This window comes from Girardinichthys multiradiatus, chromosome X (assembly GCF_021462225.1).
Source record: "Girardinichthys multiradiatus isolate DD_20200921_A chromosome X, DD_fGirMul_XY1, whole genome shotgun sequence".
NCBI lineage: Eukaryota > Metazoa > Chordata > Actinopteri > Cyprinodontiformes > Goodeidae > Girardinichthys > Girardinichthys multiradiatus.
In genome coordinates, this window is record NC_061817.1 from 25,562,873 (window position 1) to 25,585,960 (window position 23,088).

Below are 23,088 nucleotides of genomic sequence, written 5' to 3' on the forward strand. Positions count from 1 at the left end.
ACCAAATTCAATTATTTTCCCCACTTCTCTCAATTAATAGAGAAAACACTTAACTGGCAAAGGGCAAAGTTATAAAACACAAGCTGTCTGAACTGAGCAGACACCATTTATTTCTGATTTCCACTGGTTTAGCCTTTTCGGAGCTAATGACCTCACTCACATCTCTGACTGAGTAGCTTTATCTGCCTCATCGGCACTGCAGCTCTGCCCTCCCTCACAGGCTAGAGCCGAGCCCCAGCCTGCTGGAGTCACAGTGGGATGCGATGCAGCTCAGTAGGAAGTGGCATATTGAATCTGTGGCTTTAATGTGCTGTTGTTAAGTGGTGTTTGAGATTATGAGTCAGAGAGGCAGCCATGTAAACACTTGCATTCACATACAGGTGAAGGAATGTTGGTGACCCATTTTGGAGCATTCCCTCATGTATGATATGCAAAAGGTTAATGAGTTTCTCCATGTTGGGAATACATGTATATGTGAAGATATATTGGCAAAATTGAGCCAAAATGGTATTCTAAAAATAAATAAATATGTTTAACCAGTGGAAGTCTTTATCATGTCTGTATACAACAAAAATATAATAAATAGAAATGCCAGTGGTTATTGCTCCCTGCAAATAGCACATCAGTATTAAGTTAAAATGTGCTTGATTATTAGTCAGAACCAACTAATAATCATTGGCTAGTGTCTTTACATACTCTAACTGCTTCAAACTTTTATCCATACAGGGCAGAAAAAACAGAGGTGCTGAGTGAAGATCTTCTACAGGTGAGCTGCAGTACAGATGTGTTTGTTTGAGTAAAAAAAGCATGGCTAAAAGCATGAACTGAACTAAACCAACAGTAACTTTATAGTAATTACATACTATTTAAGCTGTTTTCATTTAATGCACACAAGGCATTGAGCGGTTACTGGTATGAAGATGTACCAAAGCTCTGAAAAGTTTCAGAACTGCTAAAATGTTTGTTCTTATATTTTGTATGGTTTAGTGTTTCTAATGAACTGCAGGGAAAATGTTGGATTGACTGGAGTTTTCCCCATTGGGGAGGGGCAGTGACACAGCAATGAGGGGCAGTCGACATATAACTGTACACCGAGCGGTCAGCTGTCTAAAAAAGGGAGGTATCACATTTTAACCTTGCTTACAAGACAGTTTATTCCAGCTTTTTGCGAAAATTTGTAGTTGCAAAATCTACAGACAGTCCTGTGGAAAATATAGGAGCCCCACCTTAATGCTGTTTTGCAACTCTAGTTGGCAAGCCATGAGCAGCATGTCTGTAAAGCCTCTATGGAACTAAAAAGCTCAACTAAATATCAAGCTAAACTCAGCTAGTTATACTTGTGTTACTCTTTAAAGAGTAGAATAGCCAACGTTATATTTTAGGGAATAATCACTTGAAAACTTCTAACTTTATTCTAGTTTATATTTTTGCTTGTGGTGAGAAGACTATTTTGCATTGACAGCTGGCTCTTTCATTATTTGTTGTGAGATTTATCAGAGCAGAATGACAGTGAGAAATAAAAGAAAAGCTCAAGACAAGAGTGAAAGTTGGAAATTCTACACTTTTGTTCTTTATACAGTAACAGTGGGACTAATGCAAACTGATGTTAGTCGTTGTTTTTATCTGCTATCTGCTCAAGTACAGAGATAGTTGTTCAACAGCCATGCTGCTTGTAGCTTGCCAACAGTTCTCCTTTAGTGTCTGATTGGAAATATCGATAGACAGCTGAAATAATCTTATTTGTAATGGACTTAAAAAGAGATAGGAATCTTCTTTTAGCCAGCTGGCCAGCAGTGTGTAATATGAGAGTGTTGCACTACTATATGTTACTATACTTTCTCTGGCATCGCATTAAAATGACTTTAAACTGTAGGAATGGCATGACGTTAAATTTTTGTGATTACATTTGAAAACGTCGGTATACCTTGAAACCGCCCCCAAGGCAGTTAACATAATCCTGATTTGCACCTTAAACGCATGATAAATTGTTAAGCTTGCAGATGACAGATGTGTAGCTGTGAGAATACTGTTATGTCTTTGTTTTAACATTAGCTTTCAGCTGTGTCCTGTGTGTGCCTTGTCTGTGAACAGGTGGAGAAGCGCCTGGATCTGGTGAAGCAGGTGACACATAGCACTCACAAGAAACTGACTGCCTGCCTGCAGGGTCAGCAGGGCACTGACACAGAGAAGAGATCTGTCAAGTCACCTTCTGTGAGTGCCTGCCTCTCAGATGCTAAAGGAAAGGTGTATGATGACTGACGCTGTTGTCTTCGTAACATTATCTCTCTCTGCTGTCAGAAAAAGCTTCCACTCACAATCTTGGCGCAGTGCATGGAGGAGGGAGCAGCAGTGTTGGGGGATGACTCCCTCCTGGGGTAACAATCTACTGCACGCATATAGTCATCTTTAATTACTCATTAAGCTTTTTTTTCTCTTTCTTTATTAGCATTTTCCATGTAATTGTCTGTGACTTTGTGTTTGGTTGCAATGTAACAGAAAGATGCTGAACTTGTGTGGGGAGACGGAGGAGAAGTTGGCACAGGAGTTGTTGCAGTTTGAACTTCAGATAGAAAGAGATGTGGTGGAGCCTCTTTATGTGCTTGCAGAGGTAAAACAAGCACAAGTGTGAAGCCTTGGCCCTTTATTTTTCTTCCCTTACATCATAACCACTAATGCTTTCTTCTGTAGGTGGATATTCCCAACATCCAGAAACAGAGAAAGCACTTAGCTAAACTTGTCTTGGACATGGACTCAGCACGAACAAGGTGAAAGGCATTTATGTTTAAATCCCAGGCTGCAATCTGCTCCTGTTAATTTAACACTCATGGTAAAAATGTCCCAGAGAAATGACATATCCAGTGCAGTAGTTCTGGGGTTTTATCCCACCGCAGATATCACCAGGCATCTAAGTCATCCAGCCACCCAAGCACAATGCAGCCCGGCGCCAAGTCCGAGTCCCTAAGAGAGGAGATGGAGGAAACAGCCAATAGGATGGAGATTTGTAGAGTGAGTCAACAGACACAGCAAATCGTTAATCATGTTATCCTTGGCTTCTTTTTCTTTCTGATTTATAAATGCTTTAAGCACATTAGACACAAATGGACCACAATGCTGAGATCCTTTATTCTCTACTTTAATTTTTAGGATCAGCTGTCTGCAGATATGTACAATTTTGTGGCCAAAGAAATAGACTATGCATACTACTTCCAGACAGTAAGTAAATCAAATTTTAAACTACTGAAGTTGTTTTTTTTTTCTTTTACAACTTACACACAACACCCAGTATGCGTTCTAACAAGATTACAGTTCCCTGCAGAACTATTCATGCACCTTGAACTTTTACAAAATGTGTCTCATTATAGCCACAAGCTTTATTGTATCCTGTCAAGATTTTATGTGAGAGACCAAAACAAAGTACTACATAATTATGAAGTAAAAGAAAAGGATGCATTTTTTTTTTTTTTACAAATGAAATGTTTATAAGCATGTCATTGATTTGTACTAACCCCCTGCAAATCAATATTTGGTAAAACTACATCTTGCTGCAAAAACAGCAGCAGGACGTATGATTTATGTCTATACCAGCTTTGCGCATCTAGAGACAGACATTTTTGCACATGCTTTTTTGCACAAGAGCTCAAGCTCAGTCAGATTCAATGGAAAGTTTTTAAGTCTTGCCATGGAGTTGTATCCTGCCCATTAACTCTGTCCATCTTCATTGTCCCTGCTGAAGAAAAACTTTCCCACATTATGACACTGCCACCATCATGTGTAATTGTGGGGATGTCATGTTCAGTCTGTTTTGAACTGTTTCCTACCACACAATGTTTTGCATGTTTGCCACAAAAGCTTCATTTAAATTTCATCTGACCAGACACCTTCTTTGATGTGTCTCCTGTTTCCCCTACATGGCTTGTAGCACAGCTTTCTTTTAATCATCACTTTCATCTTGCCCTTCTCCATTAAAGCTGGATTTGTGATGTGCACAACTAATAGTAGAAACTTAATTCAATTCAATTCAGTTTTATTTATATAGCGCCAATTCACAACACATGTTGTCTCAAGGCACTTCACAACAGTCAGGTACATACATTCCAATTAATCCTAACCATTGAACAGTGCAGTCGGAGTTAGCTTTTTATTCAAATTGGATAAAACGTTTTTCTATCTAAGGAAACCCAGCAGATTGCATCCAGTCAGTGACTTGCAGCATTCCCTCCTCCTGGATGAGCATGTAGAGACAGTGGACAGTCACTGGCGTTGACTTTGCAGCAATCCCTCATACTGAGCATGCATGTAGCGACAGTGGAGAGGAAAAACTCCCTTTTAACAGGAAGAAACCTCCAGCAGAACCAGGCTCAGTGTGAGCGGCCATCTGCCATTACCGACTGATGGTTTGAGAGAACAGAGCAGAGACACAAAAAGAACAAAGAAGCACTGATCCAGAAGTACTTTCTATGGGAAGGAAAAGTAAATGTTGATGGATGTAACTCCTTTAGTCGTTTCAACTAGAAAGAAAGAACAGATAAACTCTGAGCCAGTTTTTAAGGTTAGAGTCTGAAAGAGAGCACATACAGTTAGTTACAGTTAAGCTCAGTCAATCGCCATGTCTAGGAGAGAGAAAGGGTTAAACACTAAAAGACAGGGCCATGTGGATCATTGGTAGAGGGTGAGCATTAAGTTGTTGTCAGCAGAAGCTTGGATGATGCCCCTCTCCAGAAAGGTGTCACAGGTAGACACAGAGTCAGGCCAGGTGTATCTTCTAGGAAGAGAAAAGAGAGAACAAGGTTAAAAACTGAAATAACAGCAAATAATGCAAAATTGAAGAGTAGTGTGAGAATGTAGCGAAGAGGGTGAAAGTGGTTGTTATGTCCTCCAGCAGCCTAAGCCTATGGCAGCATAACTACACAGATAGTTTCAGTTCAGATTATTTAGTTAAACGGCACTTATTTACAACAATGTCGTCTCAAGGCACCTCACAAAGGGTCCCACTGATGGTCATTGTTATACTAAAAACCACAATGATTGGGATACCTCTCTCTGTCAGACTGACTATAACCATTGGAAAAGAGAAGGGGTCATACAGGTAGCAGAAATGGAGGGTGTGTTTGCACCTCAACCATAACTGAGCCGGTTTAGGCTAAACCTGACTTAAAAGCAACTAATTCTCACTTTGAAGTTATGGATCTCTGCAGTTCCTCCAAATTTGCCATGGGCCTTTTGGCTGCAACTCTTGTTAATGCTCTTCTTGCTAAATATAAATCTCTTAGTAAGTTTGCACTTGGCCATGCTTTTTCCATTATCCACCTTTTAGATTTTTGTAAGGAAAATGTTTTGAAAACCATGTACCCTTATTATGGCACCAGTACCACTGCAGTCCTGCAGTTTAGACCATGGATGGATGGATCCTTATCCTTTCACATCACATTTACATACTACTTTTTTGGTCCATCACATAAAATCCAGATAAAATAAATTAAAATTGGTTGTCCTAACATGAGAAAATGCAAAAATGATTGAGGGGTATGAATACGTTTTAATGACACTATATATGCATTTCTGCATACAATCTCGCTATAAAATGGTGATTGTTATCGCCTTCTCTCTTTCCTTTCTTTGTAGCTAATAGAAACACAGGCAGAATATCACAGGAAGTCATTAGAAATTCTTCACAGTGTCCTGCCCCAGATTAAAGCTCACCAAGGTGAGTCATGCAATGTGCGTGGAGGTGTCTATGAGTGGAGATCCGTTCTCTTTCTGCACCTATAGCTATATAACGGTACCATTTAAAAGAAAACCTATGCGCTCTGACATGTCAAATAACAACTTAATTAAGCAAAAATTATGTACTGTAGTAATCATAGTGTACTGGTTTAAACAAAATGTAAAACCAGATAAATTTGCATAGATTGTTCAGATTTTCTATAATGATGCTAACATCCTTGAAAATCTTCCTCATAAATATGACAGATTTGCAACTTATGTTTTCTTTCGTCTGTATTCCGCTTTGTGTTGCAGAGGCGTGGGTAGAGAAGCCATCATTTGGCAAGTCTCTAGAGGAGCACTTGAATATTAGTGGGAGAGAGATTGCGTTTCCCATCGAGGCCTGCGTCACCATGTTGTTAGAATGTGGCATGCAAGAGGAGGTACAGAACAAACACACTCACCCGCTCAAGCAAAACCTACACCTTGTAGGTGTGAAAGTTGTGTTTTGTTTCTTGCATGCAAAATAAGCCCAAATGCATACCCCATTAAGATTACATTCAAATGTCTGAACATATGCACTTTTAGCATGTTATTGGTTAATTCACACCTCGTAGTGTTTCCACCATACATGTGGTGTTTACTGGTGTTAATGTGATTCCCTGGTGTGTCGTCTATTGCGTCGTCTATAGGGTCTCTTTAGAGTGGCTCCATCTGCATCCAAGCTGAAGAAGCTGAAAGCTTCGCTGGACTGTGGAGTTCTTGATGTGCAGGAGTACTCCTCCGACCCACATGCCATCGCAGGTGAATGTCAGACACACAAATGCAAGTTCCAAGTCGTTTTCAATTGTTGTTATTGTTGCTCAGTAATTAAACACAAGGATTTTCATGTGAAAAACAATTTGTAATTCAGTTTAGTTCTTGATGGATTTTGGACATAGAGTGCTTAGAAAGGTGTCATACCCTAACTTTTTCCCTTCATATTCTGTCAGATGAGAGGATCTTTTAGTCGTATAAGTAATATAGTAGTATAAGCAGTATAAATCAGACCTTTATGGAAGAGTGGTGAAAAGTAATCTGTGTAAGGTTCTGACTGCAGTTTGCCAAAAGCCATGTAGGATTTACACCAAACTTGTGGAAAAAGGTGCTTTGGTCAAATGAGACCAGAGTTGAACTTTGTGGCCCATATATAAAACGCTGTTTGTGGAAAACTAACCCTGCACGTCACCCTGAACACACTGCCCACACAAGGAAACACAGTGCTGGCACCATCATGCAGTGGGGATGTTTTTCTTAAACTCGGACAGTTGAAGCTGGTCAGAGTAGATGGGAAGATCGATGAAGGTTAATACAGGGCAATCCTGGAAAAAAATACCTTGTTGGTTTAAGCGACTTGTGTTCACCTTCCAGCAGAACAGCCACTTTAAAGTTGCAGCAAAAGACAGTTGAACACTATTGAATCGAGGGCCTCAAGAACACATATCCATGACACCCTTTTGTTAAAAAATATCGAAAGCCATGAATCCTGCTCTGTCTTCTCCACAACCATACAGTACTATGTGTTGGAATAAACATGAAACCTTAATAAAATACACTGAAGTTGTTATGAAGTAAAAAAGGTGAAACATTTAGAGGGTGTTAAAACTTTTGGAAAGCAATATAATGGATTTGAAAGAAGCTGTTTAAAGACTGTCCGTAATCCTGATCAGATATTGTCGTCTTTTAAAAATATGAGCATGAAACCTGTGTTGAGCAGGCTGAATCTGTCAGCCTGCTGGAGGGGAATGAATATATGGGGCATGGCCTCACAAGCTCTTGAAGGAGAGAAAGAAACAACCCTCTACCCTCTCAGAAAGCTGAGCACATTTTTTCTCTCCTTGTCTTATTTTTCTTGACCGCAGGGGCTCTGAAATCATACCTCCGTGAACTCCCCGAGCCGCTAATGACCACTGAACTTTATGATGAATGGATTCAGGCCTCCAAGTGAGTTGCTGTTCTCTCATTAAAAAACATTTCTTTGTGCCATTGGCTATGATAACTAGAAAATAGTCCAGTCTTAATAAAGAGTTGAATGGCTGCCAACATGGGAAGTGGTAACATTTATTAAAACATGGAACAAAAATAAGCTGCTAGGATTTCTTTTTATAATTAATGTCTCCACAGCATTCAAGATATGGACAAGAGACTACAAGCCTTAATGGCAGTATGTGACAAACTCCCCACAGACAACCTAAACAATTTCAGGTGAGCTGCTTTATCTTAGTTTTAGCACATTTAATTATTTTCTAACCCAAACACAATGTCACAGGTACATCATGCTGATCATGATAAGAACGTGTACAAAATCTATCTTACTTCCTAAATCTATTCCCTCCTTAAAAATTAATCCTGGTTTTAATGCAAATTTGCACATTTCTGAAATCAAAGGAAGACATTACTTTTTCATTATTGATCAGTGCACCACCTGAAGACAAGGAGTGTTACATTTTCCCTGGTTTACTACCTGTGATTGTAAAGATTGCAACCTAATCATCTACACCAATAACATTACTGCAACCTGCTAAAATGTTTAATAAAAAATACAAACACAGCCTAATACTTGAACAAGTGTGTCATCTTAAAAACTGACTCTTTTGTCCAACCCTGCAGATATCTTGTAAAATTTTTAGCCAAGCTGAGTGAATACCAGGACTCAAACAAAATGACTCCTGGTAATATGGCCATTGTCCTTGGACCTAACTTGCTGTGGACACAAACAGAACCGTATGTATTCCTAATTCATTCTTAATTTACCAAATGTTGGTTCTGATTTGTGTGTAAACCAGCTGCTACCTCCTCTTTCTAGGAACATGACGGAGATGATGACCACTGTTTCTCTGCAGATTGTTGGCATCATTGAGCCAATTATTCAGCATGCTGATTGGTTCTTTCCTGGAGGTCAGAATAACATTAATACATAAAGGAGGCAGCATTCCAATGAGTAGGAAAGATATTTTATATTATTGCAACTATACTGTGTTATTGGATCATCTTGGTGAAGATACTTTCTACTTACTTTTTCTTATGTGTAGTACTATAGTAACATGAGCAAACTGTATCAGTATTTCTAGGTCAGAAATAGTGCATCTGAAGAAGCTCTTGATCAGACAATTTACAAACCCAACAAGGTTTTGAGTTATGTTTGCATAACAATATGCATATTTTTGTCAAAAACTCATCAACATAATTTCAATACTTTATAGTACCGACTTTCCTCTTTATCTTATATAACATATAAAGGTCCATGTGTGGTGGACTGGACAGATCTAAAAGAAAAATGAAACATGGTTCTTAATTTTTCAAATAAAAACGATCTTGTAAGTGTGTTGTGCATTTATATTCGGCTTCTTTAATCTGATAAATTCAAAATAAAATCAGGTGCAACCAAATGCTTTCAGAAGCCATCAAATTAGTAAATAGTGCCTCTTTGCAATATAATCTGAGTAATAATACCTCTGTGAAGGCCTCAAAAGTTTCTTACAGAACATTGCTGACCTACGTTGATCATCTTGAAGACCAAGGAACAAATGAAAACCATATTACCGTACCTAAACTAACAGACTGAGCAAGGAGAAAATGATTTAGAGAAGCAGCCAAGAGACGTATGGTAACTGGAAAAGCAGCAGAGTCATGTGGGATAATTATTCTCAACTATTACACACTCTGTATAAATCAGGCCTTTATGGAAGAGTTGCTAGAAGAAATCCATAGTTGTCTGAAAGACTGACTGAAAGTACTATTTGTGTAGCACTTCCTCCTAAACATACTGAAACACATGTTTCATCATGTTGTGGGGGACAACGACTCTAAATATATAGCTAGAGCTGTGTTAGAGTGGCTCAGGTGAAGTCCAGACCAAAATCCAAGAAAATTGCTTTTCACATTTGCAAAGCTGGTAGAGACATATGTATCTCAAAAGACTTGCAGCTGTAATTGCAAATGAAATGACTCAGGGAGCCTGAATACAAATGTTCGGCACAGTCTTTTAGATCTTGATTTGTTTAAAGAATTGGTAAATCATTTATCCCTTTTCTTCTACTTTACAATTATGTACTACCTTGTATTGGTCTGTTACATAAAATCTCAATAAAATATACAATTTGTGGTTTTGAAAAAGTTTAATGAATCTGATTGCTTTTATATAGTACTGTATTACAGTATTACAGATGTGTCTGCTTCTGCTGCAGAGATTGAATTCAACCTGACAGGCTGCTATGGTAGCCCGATTCACACCAACCACAACTCCAACTACAGCTCCATGCCCTCTCCGGACATGGACCAGTCGGAACGCAAGCAGCAGCAGCATGACCAGAGCCGGCGCCCACTGAGTGTCGCCACTGACAACATGATGCTGGAGTTTTACAAGAAAGACGGGTATGATGCCAAGTGCTGCTTTTCTGCTGCTCTTTCTTCTCACCCATGTCTCTTTTCATGTGTCTGAGACTGAATCAATACATTTAAGTAGGGAAACATTCGGGAAATATTAACTTTTGTCTCTTATGTTAGAAAACTCCACAGGTGACAGAGAGAGGATCGTAATATCTGCCCACTAATCATTCTCCTACATGAAAATACACTCACATGTTCTCAGGATTCATCAGCAAATGGGGGTCTAAATTGCCTTAGTATCATTGTCTCAACAACAATCTTCTGATGGAGGGCTGCTAGTTCTTTTTTTTTTTTCTCAGGGAAATATTTTTCTTGACTTATCTTCTTATCTTCCCACCTTGACCTCCTCCTTCACAGTCTGGCTAGTGCATCATCTGGCCTGACTCATTCACTCTGCCAGCGGATAAAGAAAAATGATAAGACTAAACTAGAAGACAGCAATAAATAGTTTTAGTTTATTTCAAGTAATGAAATACTGAATCCTCCATAATGGTGTAATGTTGCCAAAAACCTCCTCTCACCTACTGAAAATCCCTTCTTCTTGTCCACCTCTGTAGTGTATCTCATCTTCCTCTCTTATACTCTTGTATTGTAAACCATATTTGCATTCCTCATGACCTCATATCCCTTTTGCCTTTTATCTCCCCTACTAACGCAGCATTAGGAAGATACAAAGGTACCGTATCATTCCATTTTTCCCACTTCTTTACCTCCCACCCTCCCTCTTTCTCCGATAAATTCATATACTCATTTCTACCATCGTAAATAACTCTGGATGTGTGTTTCTTGCCAGTATGGGCGTCCGAGTGATGGATACCTCCTGGGTGTCTCGCAAGGGTTCAGCTACTCTGACGCGCAAGGCTTCCTCCACCCCTCCTGGCATGCAAGGACCTGGCTCCTCCGCTGACACGCTCATCCCCGAGCAGCCCGGAGAGCTCATCACCTCGCCCTCGGCTACGCCACCGCTTGAAGAAAGGATTTGGTAAGTTACTATGAGGACACTCTACCCTTATCGCTCACATATTCACACCAGGTCATTCTTACTGTCCCCACCATCATCACCACCATCAGCATTCTCGGATGAGAGGGTGTGTTACCCATCTTTCTGTTAATTTGCAATGTCTCCCAGATGTTTTTGTCTTATTCTTTTCTGTTTCAAATTCTGCTTTGTTGAGTTCTCACTTCACATCTTTGTCATGTGTCTGTAACTGTAAAAATGTTTGTCCAAATTCTGTGATGAATTTGCATTTGTGTTAATGGCTGAGCTTCTATTTGTCGGTCCTTGCAAGCATGCTAAAATATCTCATATCTCAGTATTGCCTTGGCTTTTTTTAGCCTGCAATTAATTAATTTTCTTTCTGTTATGACACACTGATTTTAGCATTTTTGGGTCTTCATTATCACCTTAAAACACATAAATATTCAACTCTCAGTCACGTTCTCTGCCCGTGTGGCAGATGATTTGGCTTGCTTTACCCTCATTTCCCATGGCTCTTTCAGTCATTGAAAGGGTTTTGTGTCTGTTTCACACTGCCCTGGGCTGACTGCAGGACCTGGGATGCAAACAAGTCATATAGGCTGAATTCTGGTTTCCATTTCCGGCAGTGAGGAGAGCAACTTGATAATATTGTGAGCTGCAGACGAATGCTTTGGCTAACAGAGAAAGATCCTCATAGCTCTCTGCAGTGTGCAGACACAAGGTGATCACAGAGGAAGTCTTACACGCTGTATTCTTTTCCTTTGCCAATAAAACTTTTTTTTCTGCTTTTTCTTCGTGCTTGTCTTTGTATTTGCACTTTAAACTGGGCTTGCTTTGTCCTAAGGCTGGTTCCATAACCTCTGCCTAAAATGCTTTTTTACAGTGTTTTAGCTACAGAACAACTAACACCGAATCATGGCAACAGTTTTTTTTTCTTTATTTCTCCAGTGCGTTTCCCTGTTCAACCACTAGAGCTGTTTTATTTGTGCTGTCTATTTTCTTAATGTCTACAGCTCAGACAACGTGTCGCTCAATCGGCCAGACACCTCTTATGCCCACCCAACCCCTGGGGAGGACCGGCCACCCCCTCCTTACCCTTCCTCCTCATGCCACTCTGCCCCCCACCACTTTTATCCCAAACCCCCACCCTGCGCTCGTCCGGTGGCACCAGGTCCGGAGTCCCAGCCCCCTGGCTCGCCACCACCCCCAGTGCACTGGTCTGGCTTCACTCCTCCCGCCCCACCCCCTTCCTCCTCTTCCTCTTCCTCCTCCTCGTCACTTGACATCAATTCGAACCCCAAACCTAGCTGTCTGCACTTCCCTAAGCACAGCCCGCCAGGTGACATGTCACAAGGCCCGCCACCCGACATAAACGCCTCACCACTCTATGTCAAAACCCCCCTGCTACTAACCCGCCATGACCAGAGTCACAGCAACCCCCCTAGCCTCCCTTCGTCTGCTCCCCCACCCCCACCGTGGGCTGCCTGTCCATGTACCCGAGAGAGAGGACCCCCCAGGCTGACTAGGTAAATACAACACTCCTGTGGCCACTGTGGGTGCATCATAGAGTGGCAGCTATTTTTCTCTTCTAGTTCGCTGGCTCATATTTGCTTTATCCTTTTTCACCGCTCCCTTTTCAGTTGAGACCTCAGATTCTTTGACACTCATCTTGTCTGGAAAAGTCTGTAAAGTTGGGTACCCCAGTAACCAAAAATGTTCAAATACTGTATGATTGTTATTTTGATGTTTACAGCAGTGTTTTTAACCAACGCATACAAAACGTTTTTGTGTTGTTAAGGACTCTAATATCTACAGCTTTAGGTTCCCAATAACAGTATAGACTGCTATAGAGCAGAAGCATCTTTCAGCAAAGCTCATAATTTTATGTTTAAGGCTCACTTTGGTCGTTTCGCTAACACATTGTTTTGTTGGTTTTTAGAACAAAGGAGAGTGTGATTTTTTCTGACAAAACAGCTCAATTAGTGACACCGTGGCTTGTCACACACAACTCATCATACATATGAAACCAAAATTTGTCCAATGTCCTCCAGCATGGTGAAGGTTTGCTGTGGTTAGAAATTTGGTGACTGAATAAAATCTTGAGTTGCTACACAAAAAGTCAAGTTTGATTTATATCATAAAGAAAGATTAAAAAAGAACATTATATATCTTTAATAATGTAGAATATATTCATTTGTAAAATCTGAATGATTAAAAATCTTTCTCAGAATGTCAAAATCTTTTTTCACCTATGATACTGATCTAAGTTGTTCAAGAGCAGCTATCCGCAGGTGCGGTGCTGGTGGTGTAGGGGTTAAGCACACGACCATATATAGAGGTTATAGTCTTTGATGTGACCATCCCGGGTTCAAGTTCTGGACCCAGCAACCATGGCCGAATGTCTGCCCCTCTTTCCTGTCTGCCTACTGTCAAAAAAAGAAGGCCTCTAGTTCTGAAAAGATATCTTAAAAAAAACAACAGCTATTTGCCAGTATAGAGATGACATTTAAATCAATGCTATACAGGCTATATGCCTAAAAACTCAAGATGTTTGGAGTTCTTTTAGTAAACAATACTCAAACTTTTTATTATTATTATATTGTGATGGCATTCCCCTATAAATTACTGAGCACTTATGTTCCAAATGCCATAGGACCTGTTTTTCATGAGAGAATATTTTAATTTTACTAGGACAGTCTGATGTTTCTTCACATATATGTGACTCAAATGTGATGTTGGCAATATACAGGGGTTGGACAATGAAACTGAAACACCTGTCATTTTAGTGTGGGAAGTTTCATGGCTAAATTGGACCACCCTGGTAGCCAGTCTTCATTGATTGCACATTGCACCAGTAAGAGCAGAGTGTGAAGGTTCAATTAGCAGGGTAAGAGCACAGTTTTGCTCAAAATATTGAAATGCACACAACATTATGGGTGACATACCAGAGTTAAAAAAAGGACAAATTGTTAGTGCATGTCTTGCTGGCGCATCTGTGACCAAGACAGCAAGTCTTTGTGATGTATCAAGAGCCACGGTATCCAGGGTAATGTCAGCAAACCACCAAGAAGGACGAACCACATCCAACAGGATTAACGTTGGACGCAAGAGGAAGCTGTCTGAAAGGGATGTTCGGGTGCTAACCCCGATTGTATCCAAAAAACATAAAACCACGGCTGCCCAAATCACAGCAGAATTAAATGTGCACCTCAACTCTCCTGTTTCCACCAGAACTGTCCGTCAGGAGCTCCGCAGGGTCAATATACACGGCTGGGCTGCTATGGCCAAACCTTTGGTCACTCATGCCAATGCCAAACTTCGGTTTCAATGGTGCAAGGAGCGCAAATCTTGGGCCGTGGACAATGTGAAACATGTATTGTTCACTGATGAGTCCACCTTTACTGTTTTCCCCACATCCGGGAGAGTTACGGTGTGGAGAAGCCCCAAAGAAGCGTACCACCCAGACTGTTGCATGCCCAGAGTGAAGCATGGGGGTGGATCAGTGATGGTTTGGGCTGCCATATCATGGCATTCCCTTGGCCCAATACTTGTGCTAGATGGGCACGTCACTGTCAAGGACTACCGAACCATTCTTGAGGACCATGTGCATCCAATGGTTCAAACATTGTATCCTGAAGGCGGTGCCGTGTATCAGGATGACAATGCACCAATACACACAGCAAGACTGGTGAAAGATTGGTTTGATGAACATGAAAGTGAAGTTGAACATCTCCCATGGCCTGCACAGTCACCAGATCTAAATATTATTGAGCCACTTTGGGGTGTTTTGGAGGAGCGAGTCAGGAAACGTTTTCCTCCACCAGTATCACGTAGTGACCTGGCCACTATCCTGCAAGAAGAATGGGTTAAAATCCCTCTGACCACTGTGCAGGACTTGTATATGTCATTCCCAAGACAAATTGACACTGTATTGACTGCCAAAGGAGGCCCTACATCATAGTAATAAATTATTGTGGTCTAAAACCAGGTGTTTCAGTTTCATTGTCCAACCCCTGTATGTGACACATATAACATCTTTAATAAAATAACTTCTTGTTCCTGCTAAAGATGTTTCATGTGTAGGAGTTTTTTTATTGCTAGGGTAACATAAGCATGTTTACTCTTTATTTTGATATGACTTGTTGATAATTTGGCTCATATTTTAATACCCTACTGGTCTGCTTTAAACATAACATGTAATGACTGCCGTTTCAGTTTTTCCCTGTACAGCTCAATATTTTATATGAACATCTGTCTAGGGAGCACAACACAGAGCAGGAGAGATCAGTATCCATTACAGTCTTTTTTAACCATCAATGTCATTGTAAAGGGTGAAAACACTTAGAATGTCAAGGAAAACCCAGAATTGTTAGATTAACGAAATATATCCTATATCCTATTTTTTAAAAATTTTTAGAATTGGCTGCCCAGATTTAGGCAAGGATCACTGGGGGTGTGGGTGACATAAAATCACTAACAATAAACCAAGCATTGGTAATGTCATTTAAGTACTATAAGGGGATTGCTCTTTCATTTGTTTTGACTTTAGATGCAGACATTATGGAAATATTTCACAACTTGTCTGATCAGTTTTATTCCATTTATTGGTATGTATCCTATTTGGTGTTTTGAAACAATGCAGAAAAAGATGAACTATTAATGCAACAAAACACTGACCAGCTGTGGATTTATGTATAGTGTCTGAACAAAAACTAATGTGAGGGCAAATGTAATAAAGACATTCTTTACCTTTGTCCGTGACGTCCGAACTTTGAATTTGATGCTGTATTGTCCTTGGCATCTTCATTTTTAAGAAACAATCGCAAATAAAGGCTACATATCTATATTTTACTTCTAGCCACTGAGGTAACAATGAGACATTTATCTTTAACCATATATTTTTTCTCATATTTTGATGAGCATCATGTTTTGAAAAACCAAGCTCTTTTACAAACAGTAGGGATGTCCATTTTTTCTACAATGCTTTTTATTTTTTTGCTTTTATTTTAATTTCAGGGTAATATTATCACAGACATCTTCTGACTTTTTCACAACCTTTGATTAATTCTGGCTAAAAACAGCAATTATTTTCTCTATTGTCACTCAGAGTGACAAGAAAAAGTTTTCTAAACCTAGAAAATTAAAATATATCGACCCAAAAAAGTAAAGAAATCGTATCCATTTCTTTAAAGAAGGGAAATGTCCATGAATCTTTTTAAGATTTGAATCTACAATGATTCACAGATCCTTTTTCTACAAACATTTGACTATTTTTTTATTATCATTATTACTAAACCTTTATACAAGTAGTCTGATTGAGACGATAGCCGTCTATGGTGGGTGTACCCAGCTAAGTCTGCATCTTTGATACGAGAGACATCAGGAAGGGCATCTGGTGTAAAAAATCCCCCAAGTCTGTGTCGAAGTTGTTTGCTGTGGTGACCCCTGAATTCGAAGGCAGCCAAAAAGTACTCACTAGTCTCCTTAAAACACGAGTTCTTAGTTACAAGATAGACTTTGTTCAATTCCTTGATATACAGGTCCTTCTCAAAAAATTAGCATATTGTGATAAAGTTCATTATTTTCCATAATGTCATGATGAAAATTTAACATTCACATATTTTAGATTCATTGCACACTAACTGAAATATTTCAGGTCTTTTATTGTCTTAATACGGATGATTTTGGCATACAGCTCATGAAAACCCAAAATTCCTATCTCACAAAATTAGCATATCATTAAAAGGGTCTCTAAACGAGCTATGAACCTAATCATCTGAATCAACGAGTTAACTCTAAACACCTGCAAAAGATTCCTGAGGCCTTTAAAACTCCCAGCCTGGTTTATCACTCAAAACCCCAATCATGGGTAAGACTGCCGACCTGACTGCTGTCCAGAAGGCCACTATTGACACCCTCAAGCAAGAGGGTAAGACAAAGAAAGAAATTTCTGAACGAATAGGCTGTTCCCAGAGTGCTGTATCAAGGCACCTCAGTGGGAAGTCTGTGGGAAGGAAAAAGTGTGGCAGAAAACGCTGCACAACGAGAAGAGGTGACCGGACCCTGAGGAAGATTGTGGAGAAGGGCTGATTCCAGACCTTGGGGGACCTGCGGAAGCAGTGGACTGAGTCTGGAGTAGAAACATCCAGAGCCACCGTGCACAGGCGTGTGCAGGAAATGGGCTACAGGTGCCGCATTCCCCAGGTCAAGCCACTTTTGAACCAGAAACAGCGGCAGAAGCGCCTGACCTGGGCTACAGAGAAGCAGCACTGGACTGTTGCTCAGTGGTCCAAAGTACTTTTTTCGGATGAAAGCAAATTCTGCATGTCATTCGGAAATCAAGGTGCCAGAGTCTGGAGGAAGACTGGGGAGAAGGAAATGCCAAAATGCCAGAAGTCCAGTGTCAAGTACCCACAGTCAGTGATGGTCTGGGGTGCCGTGTCAGCTGCTGGTGTTGGTCCACTGTGTTTTATCAAGGGCAGGGTCAATGCAGCTAGCTATCAGAAGATTTTGGAGCACTTCATGCTTCCATCTGCTGAAAAGCTTTATGGAGATGAAGATTTCATTTTTCAGCATGACCTGGCACCTGCTCACAGTGCCAAAACCACTGGTAAATGGTTTACTGACCATGGTATCACTGTGCTCAATTGGCCTGCCAACTCTCCTGACCTGAACCCCATAGAGAATCTGTGGGATATTGTGAAGAGAACGTTGAGAGACTCAAGACCCAACACTCTGGATGAGCTAAAGGCCGCTATCGAAGCATCCTGGGCCTCCATAAGATCTCAGCAGTGCCACAGGCTGATTGCCTCCATGCCACGCCGCATTGAAGCAGTCATTTCTGCAAAAGGATTCCCAACCAAGTATTGAGTACATAACTGTACATGATTATTTGAAGGTTGACGTTTTTTGTATTAAAAAGACTTTTCTTTTATTGGTCGGATGAAATATGCTAATTTAGTGAGATAGGAATTTTGGGTTTCATGAGCTGTATGCCAAAATCATCCGTATTAAGACAATAAAAGACCTGAAATATTTCAGTTAGTGTGCAATGAATCTAAAATATATGAATGTTAAATTTTCATCATGACATTATGGAAAGTAATGAACTTTATCACAATATGCTAATATTTTGAGAAGGACCTGTGTATTGCATGTTAAGTTAAAATTGATTAAAAAAAATTACTATAAACCTTTTCTTGGCCTGCATGAAAAAAAGTGTTGACATCGCTGTTAAACAGGCTACAATTCTGTCACGTGACAAAGAGTAACATGAGTGACAAATAGGTTTACTGATAACATGTATTTGCTGTTTGTAAATAAAAAAATATTTTGTCCTACTAAAACATGGTCTGTCGTATTAAGGGTTTGCAGTAGATTTATATTTGGGCAGAAACATTTTGAAATTGAGCTTTCACAATGAAATCATATGAATTCACAATACAGATGGGCTTTACGGGCAAGTTTCACAAAATTCTATTCACAAGTTGTCGTAGGTGTCCTGTGAGAGTAGAAATTCACAGTTCCTCATGCTTTTTAATGACATACTTAGTGTAAATAATTGGAAACGGCTGTGCAGAATGACGACAACTATTTTTGAGGCTTTTAGAAACTCCATGTTTTTGTGTGTTTACACATCTCCTAAATCTTATGACTGTTTTAGTTTTAACTGTTAGTTGTTCTTTTGTTCTCCATATAATGTGGTTTTCAGAACACATTTTTTATTTTGGTAGGAGTGTAATTTATATGTTACAAGTGATGGTGATGATGGTGGTTATAGTTGTTGTGGTGTTGAGGTGACATAACGCAAGCAATCCATTTTCCTTTGTTTTTATTTTAATTTTATTTTGTTTTAATTATTTTCTGTTTCCATTCTGGTACAGATAATAATCTCTGCCTATTTTACAGTTCACTAAAGAGTAAAGAGCTGTCCCCTGTAACCGGGCACAAAGGCATCCAGGTGGCAAGTCCAACGGTGCCCCCCAGCTGTAGCCCTCAGAGCAGCAGCCAGTCCCCCCACTCTACTGAGCACAGTCCACACGCCCTGCGCAAAGGTCAGTACCTGTCTTACTGTGAGCTCTCGCTGAATCTCAAAACGTAAATATGATTTGTATTGATATTTTCAGAGTGATGAAAATATTCCCTCTGTTTATAGGTTCCAAGAAGTTGGCCCCTGTGCCTCCAAAGGTCCCCTACGGTCAGTCTGGAGGGATGTCTGACCAGTCCACAGGTCAGCCATCACCAATAAGCCTGTCCCCTACACCTCCCAGCACCCCTTCCCCTTATGGACTGACCTATCCTCCAGGGCAGTTACCTCCATCCTCCCCTGGGCAGACTCCACTCGGGCCAACCCACTCCCTATCATCACCACCCTCCCTTTCTGGGACGCTTACCAAGTCGCGGCCTGCCCTTAAACCCAGGCAAAGACCGAGCCTGCCCCCTCCTCAGCCACCCCCAGCTCCCCCGCCCATGGTTCCAGTCCCTCAGCCTCTGGAGCAGGGCCTACTGGATGGACTGTCTCCTGAAGAGAGCATGTCTACAGGTAAACACCAGCCATTGGAAACAACCCCCCCACCGCCACCACAGGTGGGGCTGCAGCGGCCCTCTCTCAGACTCGCTGTGGCTCTGTCCAATGGAGACGGTGGACGAGTGTAGGACCCTTTAGGACTATAGACACAGAAGACCCCTCTCCCCTTAAATGACACCTCCCAAAGAAATATCTGAATGAAAACAAAGTGGCCTCTTAGACACAGACACCTGAGAATGATGCAACGTTAATATTAGTATTTTTACTGTCTAGTGAACAGATCTCCTTGACCTATGTATTCATTGCTTGTGTTATGTGATGATGTTTCTGGGTAACGTGCGGAAACATCAAAACAGCATAGCTCGTCCTGCTTGTATGGAAGTTTGCCATTAGATTCATCATGTGCTCTCTGTTTATCTGTGTTGCCCAGACCCCCCATGCGGCAGAGGTAGGTCAGTGGCTTACACAGTTTGCACAGGACAAGCGTCTCTCCTTGTGAGCAGACGTGGAAACATAGTCAGAGAATCCCACATTATATTTACAGTATTATGTTCTGATGATGAGGTGTTTTGTTCATATATACCAGTCTTTTTTTTACTTTGTTATATTTATCATTCTCTTGTCCCCCCTTGCTACTATTGTGTACTTTGCAGCTGTGTGAGGCCAGGGATTCAGTGTGGGCTAAATGTGAGGGGGACTTTTAGGGTAAGCCAGACCGCCCCCCGCCCCATGCACTCCATCTCACTGCCTGGCCTCGTAGTGTGGATGCCTCTGGGGTGTCCTGCAGCCTGCCTCAAACACTTGCACCCAGTTCTCAGTCAGATTAACTATTGCTCTCTTGGCAGCAATATAGTATTTTGCACTTTGTTGTTGAACCAGTGATGCTTGGCTTAAGGATTTCCCAGAGTGCACCACACTGAGCTCACATTGCAGTAACCATCGCTTACAAGGATTCATTCAAAAGCAGCCGCCCCCCCCCCCCCCCTTCCTCTACCTTTTATTTTCTAGTCCCATGCTGGCAGACACCCCACTGCCACTTTTCTCAGGGGTCTTCAGGTAACTCCCCTACTCTTTTACTCAGCAGACTCATTGCTTTTTGTAACCTCTGCTACCTCCTACCACGCTCCACCTCATTCCTACACAGGAATAGTCATCAGTCTGTTTAGACATGTGGCTTCCAGTAAACTGTGCAAGACACTAAATTATTGATATTTTCTGCAAATACTATGAGTAGAATTCATGAGATTTTAATTGTTACTTTAAGCCACTTGGTTGTCTCGGTCCCATTTTTCTCCAGAGTTCTACACACACATCTTGTTGCCTCTGTGTTTTGGCCGTTGTTGTAGACGTGTTGTGTGTCACTGTGTTGTTGGAAGTTTTTCTGACAAAAATGTGTTTTTGTTGTTTCAAGTTTTAAAAAACTGTGACATACTGTACCTTACAGTATTATTGTTCCTTGAACTTTTGTCATATTTTGTCATGTTACAACCTGAAACCTTCAGTGTATTTTATTGGGATTTTATGTGACTGAACAACACAAAGCAGAGTATAACCCTTAATTGGAAGGAAACAGATATGTGGTAAAAATCGAAAGAGTTACAAAGTAAATCAGGCTCAGACTGATTGGATGGAGAACAGTGTTTTCAAGTCTTTCAGCAGATTCTCAATTGAATTTACGCCGGGACTTTGACTGGGCCCTTCTAACACATGAATATGCTTTCTTCTCAACTCTTTTTTTGTAGAATGGCTGTATTTCTAGGGTTATTGTCTTGTTTTAAGGTGAACCTCCATCACACTTTTTAACAACTTTTCTTCCAAGATTTCCATTTATTTAGCTCCATTGTTTCATCAACTTGACAGAACTTATGACCTTTTTCAACAATCTCTTTCTTCTTGTAACTCTTGTAATTTCAATAGATTCTCCCTCCTGAGCTGTTAATCTTTACAACTCCTTACGGTTTACCATGGGCCTCTTGGCTTCTTCTCTGATTAGTCCTTGCCCAGCCCATATGTTTAGGTAGATTTAGTATTAGTATTATTGTAGTTGTAGCATACTGTTTTCATTTTCGAACTTTGGATGGAATAGTGCTCTATTTTGTTCAGATATTGCTTGACCGTTCCCTCCTTTAAACTAGTCCAACACCATCCCTGACCTGTTTGATGTATTCCTATGTCTTCATGATATAGTTTGAACATTATTGTTCTCTAACAAACCACTGAGGCCTTCACAGAATGTCTGAATTTATACTGAGATGGAATTGCACACAATTTACTTATTATATGTGTTCTTAAAACAGTTTGTTACACTAGTTTGATTAATGGGTATCAAAGTAATGGCAGAATACAAAGACACGCCGCACTTTATAGATTTTAGTAAAGTAAACATTTTTGAAAGACACATATATCCTTTCCTTTCTTTTGCACATTTATGTGTTACATTGTGTATTCTGCAATACGTTGAAGTTTTTGTTGTAATGTGACAAAATGTGGGAAAGTTTGTGGGGTATCAATAATTTTGGTGCAAAACTAGTTGTTTGCCATGGTTAATATCAAACTGAAAACATCCCTGTGTAGAATGTGAAGTAAATATAATGTACAGATTTATTTAATCTGGTCAAACATCTTGTGCCACTATGATTTCAGATAAGAGCCATTAATATTACTTCTGCTCTCTTCCATTTTTGCTTCATTACCATCATCTTATGCCTTCCCCTTTCCTCTTTTTGTCAATACCATTTCCACTATTTCACTCTTCACACTCACTTTTCCCCCATCATGCTCACCATTAGATATCTTCAATTATGAAATCCCCTCCATCAATGTCAATCTGGACAGCCTCATCGATGAGTTCAGCTCTGCCCCCTGCAGGAGGTCCCTGGCATTGACAGACTCTCCAGAGGGGGATGCTGTGTCTGAGGAGGAACCCCAGAGCACTATTCTATGACCCTGAGGCATCATTTACCAGCATCCCGGTGGCTGTACATGCATTGAAGTGTCGACACCAAGCCCTGAAGGAAACGACAACAGACTGGCCTCACTAGTACCCACCAGAAACCAGAACATTAACCTTCCCTCACATCCGCTACAGGTTGCAAAGAAACTCATCTTTCTCAGCTGCTTGCTTTTACGTTTACAGGTCCTTCTCAAAAAATTAGCATATTGTGATAAAGTTCATTATTTTCCATAATGTCATGATGAAAATTTAACATTCATATATTTTAGATTCATTGCACACTAACTGAAATATTTCAGGTCTTTTATTGTCTTAATACGGATGATTTTGGCATACAGCTCATGAAAACCCAAAATTCCTATCTCACAAAATTAGCATATTATTAAAAGGGTCTCTAAACGAGCTATGAACCTAATCATCTGAATCAACGAGTTAACTCTAAACACCTGCAAAAGATTCCTGAGGCCTTTAAAACTCCCAGCCTGGTTCATCACTCAA

General features: G+C 40.4%; 1 protein-coding gene across 1 annotated transcript in view; it reads left to right on the forward strand.

Moving 5' to 3' along the window:
• Positions 1-22,873, forward strand: part of LOC124862516 (rho GTPase-activating protein 44-like) — a 35,727-nt gene extending 12,854 nt beyond the window's left edge. Inside the window, exons 2-22 of the mRNA XM_047356478.1 lie at positions 727-766; positions 2,092-2,211; positions 2,299-2,375; positions 2,497-2,608; positions 2,689-2,765; positions 2,892-3,006; positions 3,145-3,213; positions 5,623-5,704; positions 6,019-6,146; positions 6,396-6,507; positions 7,605-7,686; positions 7,867-7,947; positions 8,353-8,466; positions 8,549-8,640; positions 9,930-10,116; positions 10,790-10,807; positions 10,925-11,113; positions 12,124-12,636; positions 19,019-19,164; positions 19,266-19,652; positions 22,427-22,873. Coding sequence (XP_047212434.1) covers positions 727-766; positions 2,092-2,211; positions 2,299-2,375; positions 2,497-2,608; positions 2,689-2,765; positions 2,892-3,006; positions 3,145-3,213; positions 5,623-5,704; positions 6,019-6,146; positions 6,396-6,507; positions 7,605-7,686; positions 7,867-7,947; positions 8,353-8,466; positions 8,549-8,640; positions 9,930-10,116; positions 10,790-10,807; positions 10,925-11,113; positions 12,124-12,636; positions 19,019-19,164; positions 19,266-19,652; positions 22,427-22,581 — 2,896 coding nt within the window. The 3' untranslated portion in view covers positions 22,582-22,873. The remainder of the gene's footprint in view (positions 1-726; positions 767-2,091; positions 2,212-2,298; positions 2,376-2,496; positions 2,609-2,688; positions 2,766-2,891; positions 3,007-3,144; positions 3,214-5,622; positions 5,705-6,018; positions 6,147-6,395; positions 6,508-7,604; positions 7,687-7,866; positions 7,948-8,352; positions 8,467-8,548; positions 8,641-9,929; positions 10,117-10,789; positions 10,808-10,924; positions 11,114-12,123; positions 12,637-19,018; positions 19,165-19,265; positions 19,653-22,426) is intronic.
• The last annotated feature ends 215 nt before the right edge of the window (positions 22,874-23,088 follow it).